The sequence below is a fragment of the Mustela nivalis genome (assembly GCF_964662115.1).
Source record: "Mustela nivalis genome assembly, chromosome: 2".
Taxonomy (NCBI): Eukaryota; Metazoa; Chordata; class Mammalia; order Carnivora; family Mustelidae; genus Mustela; species Mustela nivalis.
The window spans coordinates 140,333,629-140,350,782 of NC_139021.1; the positions used below are offsets into that span (position 1 = coordinate 140,333,629).

The 17,154-nt window shown below is 46.4% G+C and overlaps 1 protein-coding gene across 3 annotated transcripts in view; it reads left to right on the plus strand.

Moving 5' to 3' along the window:
* The window catches only part of SH2D4B (SH2 domain containing 4B), a gene marked incomplete at its 5' end in the record, with an annotated part of 93,932 nt that extends 82,529 nt beyond the window's left edge, over positions 1-11,403 (plus strand). For all 3 annotated transcript variants that reach the window (XM_082720140.1, XM_082720141.1, XM_082720142.1), the window contains 2 exons: positions 6,682-6,902; positions 10,923-11,403. In XM_082720140.1, coding sequence (XP_082576266.1) covers positions 6,682-6,902; positions 10,923-11,015 — 314 coding nt within the window. In that variant the 3' untranslated portion in view covers positions 11,016-11,403. The remainder of the gene's footprint in view (positions 1-6,681; positions 6,903-10,922) is intronic.
* Positions 11,404-17,154: the final 5,751 nt, after the last annotated feature.

Sequence of the window (17,154 nt, forward strand, 5' to 3'; positions counted from 1 at the left end):
GGACTTTGTAGAATGTAAAAATCCACTTTTTACCTCTTTGCCAGCCCTGGCTTGCAAGAGAGATTACATTCTAGCTCAGTCAGTCTCAAACCTGGCTGCATATTGGAATTACCTGAGAAGATTGTAAACATTAGTGATGCTTGTGGTACCCAAAATGAATTAAAGAAGACTCTGTCAGAGTGGGCCGGGCCTGAGAACCATGCTCTAGGGACTCCAAACAGCCAACACTGACATTTAAAGCTCATTAATGATCCTTTCTTTTTTTTTTTTTTTTTTTTCCTGGTTGATAACCTCCCCAACCCTCAAAGGACATTGACTGACTTGGAATGAATGTCATGGCATGATGTGTGGGGAGGTGAAGAGCCATGATATTTAAATCCTTAAAATATTAAACATTGAATATATACAATGTGTGCACATACAGATGTGAAGGGCGTGAAGGGAGCTTCAGAAGTGGAGGCGTGACCCATCCTGGAAGCACCCGTGTGCTCCTGACCTTGGGTCGCGCTGGTCCTTCCACCAGACAGGATCCCCCTTCCGGCCATATGCTCTATCAGATCTTCACTTCATTATTGTTTATATATAAATCTCCAAACACTGTTGCCTTTAGCTTTGTGAGCTTTCCACTTTCATACCAAGGGAATACAGTGTAGTTATTTTTTAGTTATTAGCTTGTTTCATGCTTCATTGAAAAAAAAAAAAAAAAACCTTTCCTCGTGGCTTTTTTTTTTTTTTTTTTTTTTTTTACCTCTGCTGTTTGGAGCTTAGACCACTCTCAAGGCCTATCTCTCTGTGGTTAATGGAGAGGGTGTAACATGCATATTTCATATATTCTCAAGTTGATACATATCTTTATCCTCTTCTGAAACACACAGAATATATATTTTTTTAATTTTTCAAAAGTTTTATATATTTAAATAACCTCTACAGCCAACGTGGGGTGGGGCTCCTACTCACAACCCCGAGAGCAAGAAGTGTATGGTCTTACAATGGAGCCAGCCAGCCTCCCCCTCCACATGCAGTACTTTTAAAGTCCAATGATTCCACTCTCAATGGATCAGATGTTGTCTGTATGACAGTTCTTTCTTTTAAATCCTCAAATTATCCATTATTAGTATTGTTTTGTAAATCAGCATCTCTTTTTAGATTCACCTGCAGGATCTATGCTCACCATTCCTTCTAGCCCCTCAGACTCTCTGTCAAGGATCAAATTTCTTCCACCTGAAGTATGTCCTTTAGATTATCTTTGATGGTCCATTTTCTCAATTTTTTTTTTCCTGAAGATGTCTTTATTTTATCCTTTTCCTTGAAAGATGGTTTCATGAAACACTGTTATTTTTTTTCTCAGCACCCGGAAAATATTATCCCGTTGTCCTCTGGCTTCTATGAGAGCAATGAGAAGTTAACCATCAGTCTAATGGTTCATTCTTTGGAGATAATCTGCCTTTTCTCTCTGGCTGACAGAATGAGACACTAAGTGGCTTTGTGTGGGTTCACCGCGACGCGACTTTGATGAATCCCCAATCATTCAGTCTTTAACTATGGCCTCCTCTCCTTCTCGCCCGTATTCTCTGGGGTCTGGATTGTACACGTGCTACAGCTTTCAGCCCATTCCCCTTTCTTTTCCTGTCCTGCGACTTCAGTGAAGCTTCTCGTAGGTTCCATTTATATAAATGTGCCATGGGGGTGTCCTTCTCTTCACTCATCACGTCCCTCCCTCTCCCCTCCCACGCCATCAGCTGTGCTCACTGCTTGCTCCCAGAATCTACCCAGCCCCAGAAGCCCACTTCACCTCCCCCTTCACTGCCGCTCTCAGGCCTGTCCTGACTTCTCCAGGTCGCATTAATCTCCTCCTGCTCTGTCTTTCACAGCAGCACTTACTGTCCTGTGATGAGGTAACATGCTGTAGAGCAAAGAGCCCCGGACTTGGAGTCCGAGGACCTGAGTTCAAATTCTGGCTCTACCACTTACTAGCTCTGGGACCTGGGTAAGTCACTTTTCTCGCTGACCCTCGGTGTCCTCAGTTATGAACTCACGGTGATCGGGATGTTAAGAGGATGGAGGCGGATGAGTCCCCGGATGGTGCCCAGGACTGGCTGTGATGGGGGCTTCTTATGTAACCCCCGATGTGTCCTTTTGCCCCCCTGCCTCAGCATAGAAGCCGTCTCTGTCAGACTCACAGTCCGGGAGCTGGAGTCCAGCCCTATGACTGTGGAACTGTGGCTATGAAGCCATCCCCGCATGAAGGGACTGAGGTCCCTGGCTTGTGTGCCTCCAGTTCGTACCCCCAGGGGCCATCTATCCATCCTCGAACACACTCACATTCTCTGTTTGGAATCATGAGTCATTTCTCATTGCCCTCGAAATTAAGGCCAGAATCCTTCTAACGGTATGGAGAGCTCTTGGGGGCTTGGCCCCTGCCAACCTCTACGTATCTCACCATTGGTGCCACGTGGCTCCTACTTTGGCCCTCCCTCCAGACACAGGGAACCAGTCGCTAATCCCCTCTGCCAACGAATCCTTGCCTTGCACCTCTGTTTTCACCTTTCTGGTCTCAGTACAGCTGTCCCTCCCACGCTTGGCACCAGAGCTGTGTAGGGTGGTCCCCCAGGGACTCCCTCAGCTCCTAGGGCCGTGAGCACCACTGGTTACAGTGAGTCTTTTCTTAAAAAAAAAAAAAAAAAATCAGTTGATCTTTATTTCTGTCCAGAGTCAAGGCTTCTGGAAGGCAGGAACTGTTTTTCATTCAGTGCTGATTCCCAGGCACCCAGCATGGGGCTTGGCTCCTACACAGCTGTTGAAGGGCGGAAGTAGAGAAATTATAGGAAAAACCACATTTCCCATTGTTGACAGGTAGGAACTGGCTCAGAAGGGACCAATAGTTGCATTCTCTAGTCATCATTCCAGAACAGCTACCATGGAACATTGTGTACGAAGGCTGCCAGGCCTGGTCATTGGCAGAGGCAGAAAGTTCCCATGATCCCTAGGGAGCAGTGTGCTTGCTCCCCAGTCAGAAGAGGTTGGGGGAAGCCCTTCCTCCTTTCCTTAGCCAAGAGGCCATAGAGTGTTTAGAAGGGACAGAGGTGGGATGGGGTGGGGTGTGATTATTGCTTAGTTCCCAGGGCACTTGGCTTAGAGGCGATCCAGGGAGAGAGAGAGATGAGGAGGGCAGAGCGTGGATGGGCAGGAAAGTGTAACAGCTTCTCCTTGTAAGTGACCTACAGGCCTTCCCACCATTGACTGATTCTCCTGGGGCTCACGTTTTCTGTGGAAGGGTCTATGCCATCCTGAACTATGAGGATTCACTTCTTTTGGTCTTGGGCCGAATTACAAAGTGTGGGGGGCAGAGTTCACAGATGTTTATTATCCCAGACAGCTGGAGAGTCTGCTAGGGATGGTGTAGCTGGGGCCCAGGGACTCAAGCAGTCCCCATCAGAAGTCACCCTCTACAGCCTCTGGAGGGACTGGGTTCACAGGTGTGGGCAGCACAGCCTGGCAGTGCCCTGACCATGGCTGCTTCCAGGACGAAGTGACATCCCAGTGTGGCACAGGAGTGGTACTCTTGGGGTAGCCGAGGCAAACTAGTTATGCTCTCCGGCACTGTGGGGAGCTTGCTCACACATTAATTTAACATCGGCTCAAACAACCTTACACCGTAGAAGAATTAATGGTACCAGTTAGCAGAATAACCTGCCCAAGACCACCTGTTGAACAGGTCCCTGAGCTGTGATTTTATTTTTATTTTTAAAAAGATTTTGTTTATTACAGAGAGAGTATGCAAGAAAGAGCATGAGCAGGGGGGAGCTGCAGAGGCAGAGGGAGAAGCAGGCTCCCCACTGAGCAGGAAGCTTGAAACAGGACTCGATCCTAGGACCCTGAGATCATGACCTGAGCTGAAGGCAGGCACTTAATTAACTGAGCCACCCAGGCACCCCGAGTAAGCTGTGATTTTAGTCCATGCTCTTGATTACTGCTCCAAACAAGCCTCTCCTTCCCCAGCATTCCAGGTGCTTGAGGCACAAAAGTCAGCATTCAGTGTCAGTCTGGGTCTTCTAGGAAGCAGAAGTGCAAGCCATTTCCTGAAAAAAGCACCATGAAGGATACAAAGGAGTGCTCTGAGTCAAGGGCACTGGGTTCTGTACCCCCTCGTGCCCCCCGGGGCAGAGCAGGCTTCGGTGGTGGATCCTGAGCAGCCGCTGGGGGCTCTTGGCTCTGGACACTTCTGGCAGCAGAGTCTCTCTTGAGGGAAGACTGAGCAGCGGCTCCCACAGTTGCCACAGGCTTTATCCTTGAGTCCTTCACAGCCTGTTTACTAATACACTGGAGCCTCTAGGCAGGTGTGATTAAAGCTCAAAGGTGGCTCTCTCGGTGCGGTGCGGCCTCCGGGGATAGGGATGGCTTCATGGCAGGGTGGGGCAGGTTGCGCACTGAATAAAGGGTCCCTGCCAAGGGGGTTGGTTGCAGGGAGGAGGAGTCAAAATGCGGAAATGTGAGCTTGGCCATTTTGGCCTAGAGAGGCATTCTTTTCAAATTCTACCACTCAGAGGGACCTCCACTTCTCACTTGCACAAAGGTAGAGAGTAGGTGACTAGCAGCCTGGGCTTCCCAGGAGAGAAGAAGAGGAGTCAGGGTCCGCTGGGACAAAGGGGGCTGGGGACCGGCAGGAAGCTTCTGCACTTGGGGGTCTTGTGGTAAGCAGTGAGCAATGGTGCATGGGGTGAGTGAGGCAAGGAGCCTGGAGAGGTGGGTGGTGGTGGGTGGTCCCAGAGCCCAGTGTCTCTCATTCCCAAGTCTGGACTCTGCCAGAGACCAGGGAGGCCATTCACAGGTTTTAGATCACAGACACGTGATATTGTCCTTTTGGTGTTACTGTTAGCTTTCAGATATTAAAATGTCAGGTACTATTCAGCTGTGACTATTCAGTCTCCTGCCCAGTGGAACAATTCTCTCCTCCCCAGTTTTCAGTCTGGTCTGGGCTTCAGCTGGAGGTAGGTGGAGTGGAGAAGGGGGTGACATTTTCTGGTCCTTCTTCCTCCCGGCCCATGGCTCTATTCTGTCTCCTCTTGCTTTTCTCCTGACAGCGGTCTCCTTTACGGTCTAGGTTTTCTGGCATTGGGGCAGGGAGTTGGGTGAGGGATGGTGCTGAGTCTTCCGACAGATTCCAGGTGACCATCTTGGTCCTCTTTTGGCTGTCACTGCTTCCCTGGCAGAAGGCACGGACATCCTCCCCCGAGCAACCCCAGCGTGCATCCTCCTGCCTATGGGGAAATTGCACGTGATTCTTCAGGTGTCCTGTGGTAGAAGAGCTCCCCACTTCCTTCCCACTCCCTTCTCCCTAGTTTCCTACTAATAGTGCCTGGCTGGGGAAAGGGTGGCTCACTCGATTGCCTCTTGATAAGTTCTAGGTAAGGAGGATGGAGGTGAGCCCCAAATGTGTTGGTTGTCTTTAAAAGGGGGATATGTGACAGCGTGGTGGCCTCTATGTCCTCTGCTTTGGGCACAGGGAAAGTTCTGCCACACCTCCCATAAATAGGAGAGCAATGGAAGGGGTGTGGGGGGAGCAGGGAGTACCCACAGGAAAGCTTGAGAGTGGCACGAGGGTGTGGGGGAGAGAAGTCACAAGTGTGTAGTCCCTCTCACGGTCACAGGGACCAATAACTCAGCTACCTTCTAGCCCTTTGCTACGTGACTGTCGGTAAATGACCCCATTGCATGTATGCAGAGGGTAACCAAGCGGGTGTATAAAAAGGACCGTGCGTTTCTCCTCTCCCTCAAATATGATTAACAGTAGCCAACACTTCCACAGTGTCTCTCAGTTAATGTGTTCGAATTCTTTATCCGACTTGAAAGTCATAAGGTGTCCTTGATGTAGATGAGTAAGATGATGAATCACTTAAACGTCAGAGGGCATTGGAGAAGTCAAAGTGTTGGCTGAGCCTCGGGTCGCCCAGATGAACGCAGGTTGAGCAGGTCACCTAGGCTTTCTGGCTTCTGCCCTCTTCCCGCTGCCCTGCCCTGTGAGGCTCAGGCTCTTCCCTCCACATATGGCTTCCTATGCTCTACCCAGATAACAGCATCTCCCGAAAATCCTTTTTGGGGATTGCCACTGATAAATAATCAACTCCAGGTCTGTACCCACATCATCATCATGAAAGAATGCAGAACCCGAGAAAATTTTGAGCTGTTTTCCTAATGCCCACAGGTGGGCGGAGGAGGTCTTTTTACTTAAGAGGACCTACTGTTTCCAGGTGCTCACTTATGGGTCCTGGCAAGATAACCCGGGTCATAACTGTAAGTCACTCTGCTGTTGTCATTAAAGCAGGGCTCAATGCTCTCCACAGGGCAGTGCTTGCTGACTTGTATTTGTAATCGATAGATGCTCTAATTCCTGCTCATTACTAATTCTTTGCTTACCCAATTAATCCAAATCAGTGAGGCTTAATTTGGAGGAAAGCGTGCTAAACTCAGGTCCTAAAAGAAACTCTGCCTGCAGGCTCACAGCTGGTTGCTCTAGGCCAAGATGAGTCCTGGGTGGAATGAGACGAGTGCTGGACAGCTCCCGAAGCCCTCTCTTTCCTGATATCAGGGAAACAGGATGAGGGGTAGGGATGAGTCTGGGAGAGTGGCAGAGGAAAAGTTTGCTGAACCTACTGACTTTTTCTTTTTTCTTTTTTAAATCAGGAATTATTAGTCGAGAAGATGCAGAAGATCTCCTTGAGAACATGACAGAGGGAGCATTTTTGGTCCGGGTCAGTGAGAAAATCTGGGGTTACACCCTCTCCTATCGCCTGCAGAAAGGGTTCAAGCACTTTCTTGTGGATGCCTCTGCGGACTTTTACAGCTTCCTGGGAGTGGACCCCAATCGCCATGCAACGCTCACGGATCTCATTGATTTCCACAAGGTATCCTTCAGAGGGGTGCTGGTCAGGAGCTAGAACTGGTAGAAATGTGAGGTTAAGGAGCGCCAGGCTGCAGGTGTTCCAAGAGATGGGGTGGAGAGGGAGCAGGCAGCCCAGCAGGTCCACAGGATCACAGGGATGTGTGGAAGGGTGGAAGAGGGCAGAGATTGTCCAGATAGGCTCTGGGGCCTGCTGTTCTTTTCTCTGGCTTGCCCTCTGACTAAGGCAAGCACCTCCAGCCCTGGTCCCTAAGCTTCTCCTCACCTCAAGTCTCTGAGTGCTCCCTACTGCTAACATTTAGGGACTAGCTGACCCATCTTCTGCCCAAGCCCACAGCCCACCTGCAACTCATCCCCAGGATGTCCTGCTTGAGGACATTCTAGACAGGCCTCTGGCAGCTTTGTAGAATTAGCTGAAACTTAGCCGTCCACCCTGTGGCTCGAGAAGCTTTTCTAATAGAGTTACCACGTCTCTTGTTCCAACTACAAGGATATGTAAATGTGTGGTACGTGTGTGACTTTGGGCAGGTTCCTTAGTCTCACTGAACTTTACCATCCTAACCCGGCAAATGGATGTAAATAATAGTCAAATCACATGACTGATAAATGAGGCAATGTCGGTAACAGCACTCTGTAACTGTGAAGTGGTGTGGAAGTTCTTGTTTTCCAGAACTCTCTTTGTCATTTGTCCCCCTACTGTAGACATCTCATGAGGAAAGATGGTGCCTTCCAAACTATGTACGTAGACAGAAGCAACTTTTGTTGCTGTTTTGTGTTTCTTTAGTTTTGTTACTTCTTTTGTGACTGTCAGCATGGTAGTAACTGGGAGAAAGCCAAAGGTGGAACTCAGTGAGTCACAAGGGTGAGAGAGAGAGATGCCTAGAAACAGAGCCTTGGTCGCTCTCCATCTTCCTGAGATTTGCATCTGTAGCAAGGGTCACAGAATTCCTGAACCGTCTCACTGGGTTTCTGCTGTGATAGGGACTCTTGGATTGGTTTTGCTTTTTCTACATGGATGTCCCCAGGGATCTATGGACAGCTCTTGACTTGACCTTCTAAGTAAAGCACAGAGAAAATGACCCATTTACAAATGTCTAGATGTTGGGTGGACAGGACTCCTGGAAAACTGACTAATCAGGGTTAGGGCAGATTTCTACCCATGTTGGGAAGAGTTTTTCTAACAACTCTAGGGAGTTATTATCCATACACACCCTCCCTGTCTCTACAGGTGTGTGTGGATATTGACACTTTCTCTGTGTCAGGCATCATGTCCGGTGCTGTCCATCCATGTTCTTGCTTCCTCTTCATGACAAACTTATGAGGGAGGCAGACTAGTCCCATTTCATAGATCAGGAAACCAAAGCCGAGGAGCTTGAGTAGCTTCCCTAAGTGTTCATGGCTGACACCACATGGCCCAAGAGTTAATCCTCAGGCCATCTGCCTCTAAAGATTGTGCCTTTTCCTCTGTACCATGATGTTTGGTTTCCCTGCCCACTATAAGCTGCTGCGAGCAGTGATGAGCTTCTTGTCCTTGGAAGTATTCAGGCACAGGGAAAAGTCCATCTCTCCGAAGGTTAGAACAGAAGACTTTGAAGGTCTTTATCCTCTTTCAAATATAGGGTTGGAGACTTCTGATGTAGTTTCTTACACTATAGAGGGGATTCATCTATGCCCATGTGGAGATCTGTTGGTCAGTGTGTATATGTTAAAGATTTAATTACACAATTAATTCATGATTACATTCTAAGAATAATCAAGGACAATACAAGGTGAATGCCTTGTCCATTTCAAATCTCCATTTCCATTCTCCACCTTGAAGTATTAGTTTGCCATGTCACTATTCAAGTATTTCCTGGGCATTAACACAAATTTACATAAGGAAAACAGTTTTGTTATTTTCTACATAAACTGGCAATTCTTTTTTTTTCTAATTAAACTATACATTTAATGCAATTCTCCACCCCAAAAATACACCAAATAGGATGGAGATTTTTAAAAAAAATGACAGGATTTTCCAGACAAAACAGAAATGTACTTGTTTAGACAGGAGAATTCTAAAAAATAAGGATAGTGGGGTGAGATTAAACTGGATAATTCGTTACCAATTGCTCAGCAATTTGATTTTTTAGCAGGGTCAATATATCCTATGTGTGTTTTTTCAAAGCATGGTCACTGGAAGTAGGCTGCTAAATTTTACATCCCAACTTCATTGCTATGTGTGACTTTGGGCAACTACTAAAGTTTTTGTGCTTTAGATTTCTCCCCGGTAAGATGGGTTTCCAAACAGCACGCACCTCCTTAGGGTCCCTGGGAGGTTTCATTGAGATATCACTGTGTAAAGTGCTACGGCACTACAGCTGACATTTGTGAGTCATCAGGATGTTGGCTGTTATGGAATTGCGTGTGCTGAGTACACGTACCAACCACATCCACACACGTGCCCTGTGGTTTTCCATGATGGCCACTTACATAGCTTCCAGGTTTCCATCATCACAAACAGGGCTGCAGAGCTTTGCTTGTCCCTGTCCCTTTGGGCACAGGCGCAAGTATTTCTCTAGGATGGATCTGTCATATTGGAATTGCTGGATGGAGGATGATGCACGTTTTCATTTGAAAAGATCTGCCAGATAGCCCTCCAAAAATGGAGTGCCAACTTATGCTTCTGCCAAAACTAGATGAGGCTGTTTCCCCACACGGCTGCCAGCCCTGGGGATTATCAGTCATTTTAATTTTTTCCCATCAGATCGGCAGATGCTCTATCTCACCGTTGTTTAGCTTGCATTTCTCCAATTACTCCTGACACAGAGGATCTTTTCATATGTTTAATGGTCCTTTGAATTTCTTCTGTGGATTGTCCGTTCCTGTCCATTGTCCATTTTCTGCTTAGATGTCTCCTTTCTTACCGACGTGTCAATTCTTCCGGCAACTAAATTGAGCTTCAGTTATGTCTTTTCTGCTCCTCAGGTTTTCTACTGAGATTTTTATTTTTATTTAAGTGGGTACTCTTTTCATTTATAGGTTCTTTAAAAAAATAATAGCCCATTTTTTTTTAAAGATTTATTCATTTATTTTGAGGGACACAGAGAGGGAGAGAGTGAGCACATGTTGGGGCAGAGGGGAAGGGGGCATGGAGTGTGAAGTCTGACACAGGGCTCGATCTCATGACCCTGAGATAATGACCTGAGCCGAAACCAAGAGTCTCACGCTTAATGGGCTGTCCCGCCCTGGTGCCCCATAAATAATGGCCCATTCTTATTTCACAGATGATTTATCTTCTTATTCCACTGAGGAGATGAATACCCATCCCTCAAAGGCTCTTACCGTTTGTTTTTATAAACTTGATGTTTTCTTGGGAGGTCAGTTCTGTTGTTGAGTTTGGCATCTTTCTTGTATGGGTATAATGTTCCATAAGTATGTACACATTTTGAGTTATGAGTTGGTGTCTGAACTTTGAATTTCCTGCTTATCCATCAATGGATATAGTCCCTGTTTCCCGAATCCATTCTCTCTATGCTGTAAGGGCTGCTGCTGACAGCGAGTAACTTATCTTTCCGACATGGAAAGTCTGAGCTTTTGTGGACTCTTTGGCCTTCCAATGGAGGGCAGTGCCTCTCCTCACTTCCGGTCTGCCCCTCCTCACTTCCGGTCTGTGGAGGCAAAGACATCTGCAGCCTGGGGCTCCTCAGCCTGTCCCTCTGATAACTTGCTCCAACCCCTGCCTCACCTTCCCTCCTCTGATAATCTCATCCTGTAGGTCTTCTGGGTTTCAAGTACTCTTCAACACCTATCTTTGTTGATGTCCTTCCTTCTTATTTTCCCATATTGGATTTATTTCCATTTTCCCAATATGGCTCTATTTCTTTTTTAAAAAGCAGATTTTTTTTCTGTCATTTTTATAAATTTGAGTGAGGAGGAGGCAGATACATATTCATAGACTTTCTATCTTGAACTGGCCTCTCTCTGGTGGATGTTTATTTCCCTTGCTTGATTACAAGTAATTCTTCCCTTTTGTTTTTCCTTTTAGGAGGAAATTATCACTGTTTCAGGGGGAGAGCTGCTGCAGGAACCCTGTGGACAGAGGGACAGCCCACCAGACTACCATCTGTTGTTTGAGTGATTTTTTCCCCCCCTTACCAATTGGATTTCTTTGGGTATCCATTTTTTGAACTCAACTTAAGAACTTCCTGGCTCAAATCCTTATGGCCTTCCGGAAGATCCACCACCACCAGCCAGAGGATTAAGTAGATTAGTATGTCTCAAAGGATATGAAATATACGTGCTATTGGTCCCCATCCCTGTGCCGAGGACAGAAATTGCTCTTAGCTGATGCAGCTCTTTCAAGAAGAGTTTAGTTATGACTTCAGAGAATGAAGCCTATTTGCCATGGCCACCCTAAGCTGAGCCCCCAGAGCACATGGGTCATGTTTTAATAATCCCAAATAATTCCAGTGCCGAACTCTGAATGTAACCTGTGGTAGACATTCAATAAATGTTTGTGGAATGAATACAGCTCTTCTGAAAGTCTTCCAACACTAACCAGTTTTTTCTAGTAAGTTATTTCCTACCTGTTCTGTCTATAAAGTCATGGAGAGTATAGACGAAATATTGCAAAGGATTTATATGGAAAATATAGATGCTGCGTCTTTTATGATGTACATTATTGTCCTCATTGATTTTTATCACCTAAGGCTTCTGAGACGCAGCTTCCAGAATAGGTAGCTGATACTGCCCTGCCTTCTTTATTTGCCTCTTCTTCGGCCACCCATCCTTCGTCTTGGAAGCATATTTTGACCCAGATTTTGTGATATTGAGGCAGTGGTTTTGTGTATTCCCATAGATGTGCCCCAAACCTAGGATGAATTATAAATCCAAGAAAGCCTTTCTCTCTAGGATTTGGCCCTCTTGATACAGGTTACCCGTATGATTACTTCTGCCTTCATGGTCCTTTTGAGTCTGATCCTGCGTTCACTTAATCTGAGTATGGTTTTCATTTCAATGAGATTCTCCCAGTGACTCTTCTGTAACTTTCAGGGAAGCGTCTTCATGCATATTCAGGTTTTCATGTTTATAGACACAGAGACAGCATGTTATGGGTGGAATATTATAGTGGAATCAAGCAGATTTGTGTTCAACTCCCCACCCTGAACTTACTAGTATTTTAATGTTGGCAGCACCATATTTGGTGGGAGTGAAAGGGTGGATGAGCTCTGTGCTTTGTCAGTGGACAGGTGTACCTTACACGATAGTCGTGTACCACATCTCGTATGCTCTCCTTCACCTGCTGCCTTCCCTACTCTTCACGTTCTTGGCCACTTGCTTCACCCTGGTCACTACCACTGCAAGTCGTTCTGCATAGATGTTGTTCTCCCTTATGGGGTACATCAGCTTCATGTGAGCTGAGCCAAAGCCACCTTGCCCACGGGGTGTTTTGGGCCCCTCATCTCCTATTGCTGCAGATGCTGAAGACATCGTGCAACCTTCAAGAGCAGGGCCATGAACTCTGCATATGGTGAACCTTGGATCAATGGGGGACAGCAGACGGTAGGCTTCTTCTTTCCCTTTCTTCCGGCTGGGGGGCTGTTTGGACAAGCAGTTCTTCTGATGACCTCTGGGAAGATCGACTTGCAAGACAGAGCAACTCATGATGATGAAATCGAAGAGTGACCAGATGAGGTCCACCCCCTTCCCATCTGCCCCTCCTCCTCCTCTGCTTCCCTCTCCTCCTCCTCTGGGCTGGCCACCCCTGAATTGAATATAGGCATTTGCTGCAGGCTCTGCCTTTGAGGGAAGCCAAGGTAAGGACCCATCATCCAAATGTGTCCAATAATGTCAGTCTCCCAGCCTGACTTCTCTCTTGCTCTCTCCCAGGGCCCCCGAATGAATAAAACAAAGTGAAGGGGGGAGTCTCCTTCTTGAATGCCAAAGTACTTTAAAACCATAACCGATTATGGTTAGATTTTCTTCTAATAGATACTTCTATTCTAGTATCTCCCAAGGAAACGAGTTTTAGTTTTAGTCTTGCTGCTTACAAGCTATGTGACTGTGCAAGACATTCAGCTTCATGAAGGCTCGGTCTCCCGGAGAATAGGATTTTCTGTGTGGCTGCCACTAGTTTTTTTTTTTTTTTTTTTTGTGGGTCAGTGAAATGAGCAGTAATGAAAGCTCCGTCTAAATGGGAGGGATGGCTGATAAGAACCACAGAAACAGCAACAATTATTTTGGGCTTAGCAGTGACGTGGCAGGGGAATATGGTGTGATGATTTTCAAGGTGTTGGAAGAAACTTCTTATTCCAAGCACTAGCAGCCGCTCACAGAGCCGAGCAACCCCGGCCGAGAAACTGAACCCCTGAGCTGTTGTTCCTGTCACCCCTAATTAATATGTGAGAGACAACAGCTGAGTTTTCTATGCCTAACACATTTATTTCATTTTATTTGGGGCCTGCACTTTTCTGAGTGTCTCATATATTTTAGGTTTTACCTGGCCTTAAAATAAATTCCTTGTAAGTTGTCCTGCAAATGAAATTACTGTCTGGAAAACTGCAATTTCATCTTGAGAGTTTTATTATGCTAATAAATGTCAGGATTCTCAAATAAAGGGATTGCCTTTTTTTTTTTTCCCTGAGCCCTACAAATATAATGAAAAATAGTCAGTCAGCTACAAGACTCAGCAGAGAGAAAATTTACAGTCTAGAACTAGAAAGAGAAGTTGTAAAAAATACTATGCAAGTTAATGGAAGATAAATGTCACTGAATGGAAGGGTAACTTGGGGTCCCGGGTAGGGAGTGGCAGAGCTGGAGAGCTGGACACCTGCGGTGCGAGAGTCTCAGGGGCATGGGTCGCAAAGCGGCTCCTCAGGGTTAGAATGGAGCCCTGGACAGGAAGACCCCGGTTCCTGGGGAGTGCAGGCCCCTTCCGTACCCTTGAACCCTTCATTAACCTCAGGACTCAATTTGAAGCCAGAAGGAACTTTGTTCTGTGACCCTAGGCAAGTGTTTTCAGTTCTCTGGGCCACACTTTCTTCTGTGAAATGCCGTAAACCATGCCTGTCTCAGACGGTGGCTGAAAAAATGGAACCATGTGGGGGTGCACTAGAAAATCCACATAAAACTTTTGACTCCCCCCAAAACTTAACTGCTGATAGCCTACTGTTGACAGAGCCTTACTCATAACATGAACAGTCAATTAATACCTACTTTGTATGTCATATATACTACACACTGTATTCTTACAATAAGGTAATTTAGAGAAGAGAAAATGTTATTAAGAAAATCATACTGAAGAGAAAATGCATCTACAGTACTGTACCGTATTTATTGGGAAAAAGTCCACATCTAAGTGGACCTGCACAGTTCAAACCCACGTTTTTCAAGGGTCAACTGTCACATAATGTAAGATTTTGTAATAGTAGTGTCGAATACTATTTAAGCTGTGTGTATGTGGGTGTGTATGTGGGTGTGGATAGTCATTCTTACAGTCATGCCAAGGGAGACAGACTATCCTCTCCATCTTGTGCATGGGGAAACTGAGGCATAAGGAAGTTTAGAACTTAAAATGCAGATTCTCCTTTAGTGGCTCTGGGGTGGAGCTGACGGTTCTGTATTTCTTTTCTTTTCTTTCTTTTTTATTTTAGATTTTGTTTGTTTATTTGACAGAGAAAGAGAGCACAAACAGGGGAGCAGCAGAGGAAGAGGGAAGAGCAGGCTTCCTACTGAGGTGGGATCCCAAGGTGGGGTTCAATCTCAGGACCCTGGGATCATGACTTGAACCCAAGGTAGAGGCTTAACCATCTGAGCCACCCAGGCGCCCCAGAGGTGCTGGGTTTCTAACAAGCTCCCAGGTGCTGCTGATGCTGCTGGCCTGTCTGCCACCCTCTGAAAAGCAAGCTTCAAAAGCTGGGTGAGGCAAACTCCAGCCACCGGCCAAATTCGGCTGGCTGCCCTGTCTTCTACAGTCTGAGGGCCAAGAGTGGTTTTTCCATTTTCAGCTGGCTGGAAAGAATTAAAAAGAATAATATTTTATGACCTGTGAAAATTATATTACATTCAAATTTCAGCACTCATAAAGAAAGTTTTATTGGAATATAGCCACACTCATTTGTTGACACCAAGTCGTTGGCTGTGTAGGGCCTGCAAAAGCCTAAAATATTTACTATCTGGCCCTTTACAGAAAAAGCTTGCTGACCCTGGTTTTAAATTATGTGCATATGTTAGGAATTATTTTGCCGTCTTGCTCTGCTTGATCTAAATCTACTCTTAGGAGAGATTCTAACACCATATTTATACTTCAGAGAAGCCGAAGTGAATGTGTTACAGTTCCGGTAGTGTTCCCATTTTAAATATGATACATCTCATCCCCTCTCAAGTAACCAAATAGGAGGCTCCTTTTTTTTTTTTTGGTCAGAGGATTTTAACCCAATGCAAGCTGGTCCTATCACAGTTATACAGATACTTTATATGGGCATAGAGTCATTTGCTTTCTAGAATTTACCATGCATCCTGCACTTAACTGTGTATGTATCTGTTTTGCCATTTCAATCTACAAGGTCCCGGAGGTCTGACGATGCCCGGTTTACTGGTGTGTTTTATTACGCATGGAGCAGTGGATGTTTCGAGTTGTGTTTGTTAAGGATTAGAGACAAATGGACTTTGCAGGTTTCAAAGACGTGATTTACCCTTTACAGGAGCCCTGTAGCTGAAAAGCCCAGGCTGAGCATTATGGCTGCTTTGGGTTGAAATCTCGAATCCACCCCTTTCCGTCCTCAAGCAGAACAGAAAAACAAACAAGCCAAGGAGACTGAAGACGCCCGAGGTAACTCGGCTCCCAGCAAGCCTGAGATGGGCGTGCTGAGAATTGAAACAGAAATCACGTCTTGGCAAAGCTGTTCTATGACTCGCAAAACAGATAGCGAAGCCATAGCAGGCAACAGACACTGAGCTTGAACTCTCCTGGCCAGTTTGCACAGACCCATGGGTTCTCGGAGGACATCGGATGAGCTATTGTGGCAGTAACTCTGAAGGACTGGTATTTATTGTGGGAGAATCTATATAATATAAAATGGACCATTTTAATGCAATCATCACCACCACTCATCCATGGAACACTTGCAGAACTGACCCTCCATACCCGTTAAACAATAGCTCCCCATTCTCCCATCCCTCTGGCTCCCAGAAATCTGCATTCAGCTTTCTGTCTGTATTAATTTGATAACTCCACGTTGCTTATTTCAGTGAAATAATTTCCCTATTCAGCTTTTTGTCACTTAGCGTGTTTCTTCAAGGTTCACCAAAGTTGTAGCATGTGTAAGAATTGTCTTTCTTTTTAAGGCCGAATAAATAGCCCCTTGTGGGAATACACCACATTTTCTTTATCCATGGGTCCATCAGTGGGCACTGGCGTTGCTTCTGCCTTTTGACTCTTGGGTATAATCCCGCTATGAACATGAGTCTGTATCGTAGGGTCCATGTGCTCTACAAGTCCCAAGTTTACAGATTCAGACCACCAAAGCCATTCCCTATCTCAATAAGTAATTTGCCTAATTCCCACCTTAGGAGATGTTCCATGATTCCTCTGGTACGGGCTCTCCTTCTGCAACAAGGTAATAAACCTAACTTTGGTTGTGGGTGTGTTCGGGTGGCCTTTAGTGGGTGGGCTTTAAAAGGATGATCTCTGGAAAGCATGGGATCTGTGATAAGCACTTGATAAACGCTGAATGCCTTCTCCCCCTTGACGGCGCTGAGAGCTGCAGCGTAAGGCCCTCCCGTGAATAATAGTATGTGCATTTACGGCCTCATCTCAGAGAATCAGCTCACGCCTGGCAGAGCTCTGAGCTCGCCCCCTTGGAGGCTGTGTAAAGCGGGACATGGTGAGCTTGCAGGGTCACAAGCCGACTCAGAAATGGTGTGCCAGGCGCTCTTCTGAAGTGAAATTTCTTGCCCCAGGGGCACCCAATACCAGAGACCCAGCAATGAAAGGGAGCCCCTCCAGGGAAGCTGGAGGAGAGGAGCCCTGAGGAGCCCCCATGCCCTAGAGAACAGGGAGACCAGCAGAGCTCATCTCTGGTGGACCCTTGGCCCATTTGCTAAGGGTCTTTTTTCCTCCCTGGACACCTCTACCACCTGCCCCCCCTCCCCTGCCCTGCTGGCAGGAGGAGACCGCAGCAGACTGGGAAAAGTAATTCTTTGGGGTTACCAGTGACAGAAGAAGGACAGAAGAGGCTGCCACAAACAGGAAACAAGGGGTATCAGCAAAGGAAGAG